The 3,957-nt window shown below is 54.1% G+C and overlaps 1 protein-coding gene across 1 annotated transcript in view; it reads right to left on the bottom strand.

Moving 5' to 3' along the window:
• Nucleotides 1-1,490: 1,490 nt before the first annotated feature.
• The window catches only part of SLC35D1 (solute carrier family 35 (UDP-GlcA/UDP-GalNAc transporter), member D1), a 15,494-nt gene continuing 13,027 nt past the window's right edge, over nucleotides 1,491-3,957 (bottom strand). Inside the window, exons 5-8 of the mRNA XM_009994595.1 lie at nucleotides 3,805-3,872; nucleotides 2,763-2,841; nucleotides 2,366-2,448; nucleotides 1,491-1,599 (exon numbers count right to left, since the gene is read on the bottom strand). Coding sequence (XP_009992897.1) covers nucleotides 1,491-1,599; nucleotides 2,366-2,448; nucleotides 2,763-2,841; nucleotides 3,805-3,872 — 339 coding nt within the window. The remainder of the gene's footprint in view (nucleotides 1,600-2,365; nucleotides 2,449-2,762; nucleotides 2,842-3,804; nucleotides 3,873-3,957) is intronic.

Raw genomic sequence — 3,957 nt, 5'->3', positions numbered from 1 at the left:
TGTTTCTACAAACATTTAGGAAACAGTAAAAATGACAAAATGGGAATTATTTTTTTTTTTTTTGCTTTCTCCAATTCTGCACTTGGAGTCGGGGTAGGGGGGGAGCAACACTGAGCTCCAACCCCCCCTCCTACAGCAATCCCAAAAGGGAATCACCCCAGGACGGAGCCCTCAGCTCCAGAAGGACTCCAGGGATGGGACTGGGCAGCTCAGGGGCTGGCAGGCTCACCCAGCAGGAGGTACCAGCACTGACACACAAATTCTCAGGCACATAGAAAAAACACCAAAAATGAAGCACTCCCAACAAATGCAGCTTCCCCAAAACAGCAGGCACATTTATAGCAAGTATCTCCCAGAAATAAAGTCTCTTGTCTAGGAAAGCTGTTTTTCTAGTGACCAAAAGGAAGGATATATATAAAAAAACCCTCATAGAGTTTTACCAAAATTGGCTTTAAAATATAAACAGTTCTTTTTAAGCCAAAAGACAACCCAAAGAGACTCAGAAAGAAGTGCCATGTAAAACCACCTTTAAAAAAAATAGCTCACCCTGCCTGACAAATTAAAAATCCTCTTCTTCTAACAGGTCACAAATAGAAGGAGATTTGTAACATCAAAACACAACCCACGGGCCAGGGCTTGGCTGATTCTCTTTGCAGCCTGATTTCTGGGCTGAAGGAAGAAGCTCCATGTGCCAGGTGGGACAACACCAGCCCTCCTGCAAACCCCATTGCTGCTCCTCTTTGGATCCAGGGCCAGCCCTGGCATGGGCAGCAGCTTTCCCAAATCCATGGGATTTGCCCCCCTGGGATGTTTTGGGGGAAGCTGCCAGCCCCGGGGGGGGGTTAAACCTTCAAGGTTGCAAGCAGCAGGAAGGAGAGGGGTGAATCTCTGTGGGGCTCTGAGAAACCAAGGGGTGGGGAAACCCTGCTTTAAAAGCAGGTGAACAGGACAACAACAACAACAACAACAAGACAAGAAAATCTGAGTGTTCAACAAGGGGATTCTGGCCCAAAGCAGGAGCATCCTGCAGGAGGGGCTTTGCTGGGGGATACTGGAGCTCCCCACGCGTGGGCTGCGAGGCCCAGGGCTCCCTCTGTGCTGCTCCCTCCAGGGCTGGATCTGCCCCAGGATCCTTTTGCTTCCCCTTCCCAGCACCCATCCTGCTGCTCCCACTGGGATGAGGGGCAGCCCAGGGTGCTGCAGGTGCCTCCCTGGGAGCCCACACAACCCGCCCTGCCCGAGCCGGCCCCCCCTGCCACATCTCCCCGTGATTACAGACCCATTAATTCCCTCACCATCAGGCTTCATTAGATTCATCCCTCGCCGTGTGCTCAGTCATCTTCCCAGTAATTTGTAAAGGCAGCAATCTAATTTGTGCAAATTAAGAGCGTGGCCCTGACTCGGTGGCAGGTGCCCCGGGTTCCTCCCCGTCCTGCCCTTCAGCAGCTCAGCAGAAGTCGGTCACTTCCCCAGGAAGCTCCTCTCCCTGGTCACACTGAGCTTTTCCCTTTAATGTCCATCTTGCTGCCCACTTCGGACTGCTTGCTCATCTGCTCCTCCGTGAAGGTGATGTAGGAATACACCAGGCTTCCAGCAATACTGCAAAACAGGGGCAGGGGGGAGAGTGAGACACCCCAGCTGAGCCACGGGGCTGGAGTTACCCCTGCACCAACATCCCTGCACACCCTGCACCTTCAGCAATTACACCCCCAGGCACCAGCTGCCAAAGGAAAGTCAAACCTAGGGGGGTGCTGATGGTCAAGGATGTGCTGCAAGAAAAAAAACCCCTGTTTTCCCCCTCTAAGATCAGCTATTCTGTTCAATTCCTGCCCAAACAAACGCCTGCTCACCCAGTCCCTTGCCTAGTGCTGGACCTGCTCCTCACTGCAGGGTCCTGCTGAGGACAAGGAGACTTTCCACCCCACAGAAACACACCCCAGAGCAGAAAGGAGGCTTTCCAAAAGCTGTGCCAAAATACCCAGTGAAATGAACAAATAAAATACTTCTTTTGCTACCTTCATTACACAATTTGGGCCCACAACTCTGAGAACAACTGAAGTTTGCTGCTAAAATCCCTCTCTGCCTTCTCCTGGCACCACAACATCCCAAATAGGAGGTCCCAGCTGGAAGCAGGGCCTGAGCAGCCCCAGCAGGCCCTTCTGCTGCAGCACAAACACCAGTTCTGTGGGTTTGTTCCTTTTTTGAGGTGTCAAGTCACCTTCGTGCAAGAAAACACCAGTTCTGTGGGTTTGTTCCTTTTTTGAAGAGGTGTCAAGTCACCTTCGTGCAAGAAGAGGAGCCTCAAACCCCCTCAGTTTCACAGCATCTTCCCCTTGCAAGTCACAAACGAGCCCTGCCAACTTACCTGATGTTTAGACCAACAAAGTTGGTCCAGGTGAAGATGTAGTCTCCTCCAAAAAACATCCCAATGTAGGTTATTAAAATATTCTGCAAAGGAAGGAGACGTGAGGAACGAGGGTGTCAGTGTCTGTGCAGCCCCAGCCAAGCCCCCTGCACTGAAGCAAGGTGGGGATGGGAACCTGGAGTGCAGAGGGTGGGGAAAGGGGTGGGGGCAATGCAGGACTCCAAGCAGGTGGGTTTAGAGCTGCTGAGAAAGGCTCTGGGGCTGAGGCTGCCCAGACACACACAGAGCATCCCTCTGCTCCACAAAAGGAATGAATTAAACAAGTCATCCCACTGGAGCCCTCCTGCCCCCCAGGCAGGGCAGAGCTGAAGCCCCAGGGAGCACAGGAACCACCTACCTTAATGCAGCCAACTATTGTAGTTGTGAGAGCAGAGTTATACTGAGTGCAGAGAACTGTGGAGTACATCAGGATGAACCTGCAGGAGGAAGAGCAGACCTTGGGACCCAGGACAGGCTTTGCCATCACCACTCACCTCTGCCCCTCCTTCCTAGAGTGGCACCTGTGCCACTTTTTTTTGGTAGACCTGCACTTAAGCAGGGTAGGAAATCATTTCCATCTGCCATAGTTTGCAGAAATAATGGAATCATAGACTCATTTTGGTTGGAAAAGACCTTTAAGACCATCCAGTCCAACTGTTCCCCCAGCCCTGCCAAGGCCACCACTGCCCCATGTCCCCCAGCACCACATCTACAGGGCTTTGAAACCCCTTCAGGGATGGGGACTCTGCCCTGGGCAGCCTGGGCCAGGGCCTGACAACCCTTGCCAGGAAGAAATTGTCCCCAAGATCCATGCAATCCCCTGGCACAACCTGAGCCCATTTCCTCTTGTCCCATCCCTTGTTCCTGGGGAGCAGAGCCCGACCCCCCTGGCTCCAACCTCCTCTCAGCAGCTGCAGAGCCAGCAGGTCTCCCCTCACCTCCTTGTCTCCAGGCTGGACACCCCCAGCTCCCTCAGCTGCTCCTCTAGGACTTGTGCTCCAGCCCCTTCCCCAGCCCCACTGCCCTTCTCTGGACACGCTCCAGCCCCTCCATGTCCTTCTTGTCCTGAGGGGCCCAGAAGTGACCCCAGGACTGGAGGTGCAGCCTCAGCAGTGCCCAGCACAGGGGGACAATCCCTGCCCTGCTCCTGGAGGCCACGCTGTGGCTGACACAGCCCAGGGGCTGGTGGCCTCTTGGCCACCTGGGCACACCCTGCCTCATAGCCAGCCCTGTTGCCCAACAACCCAAGTGGTGTCCCTGTCCTAAAGGCTTATGCATTTATTTTTTGTTAAACCCAGTGTGTCTCAGGCCACCAAACCACAGCACTCCTGAGACCCCTTGGGTGCCCCCACCCTCCTGCCCCCCAGATGCCCCAGCCAGGGCAGGGTGGCCTTCCTTACCCCATCACACACGACAGCGTGAACTGCGCGATGAAGAGCGTGTCTGCCCAGCCCTGGTACTCCATGGCCTGCAAGGAACACAGCCCCACCCTTAGAGCACGAGCAGGAGACACAGACATAAATGCACAGCAGGACAAGAAACAAGCTCCTGAC

The sequence above is a fragment of the Chaetura pelagica genome, unplaced genomic scaffold, assembly GCF_000747805.2.
Source record: "Chaetura pelagica isolate M959 unplaced genomic scaffold, ChaPel_1.0 scaffold243, whole genome shotgun sequence".
Taxonomy (NCBI): Eukaryota; Metazoa; Chordata; class Aves; order Apodiformes; family Apodidae; genus Chaetura; species Chaetura pelagica.
The sequence above is the reverse complement of the archived record's forward strand: the minus strand, read 5'-3'. Positions and strand labels throughout refer to the sequence as shown.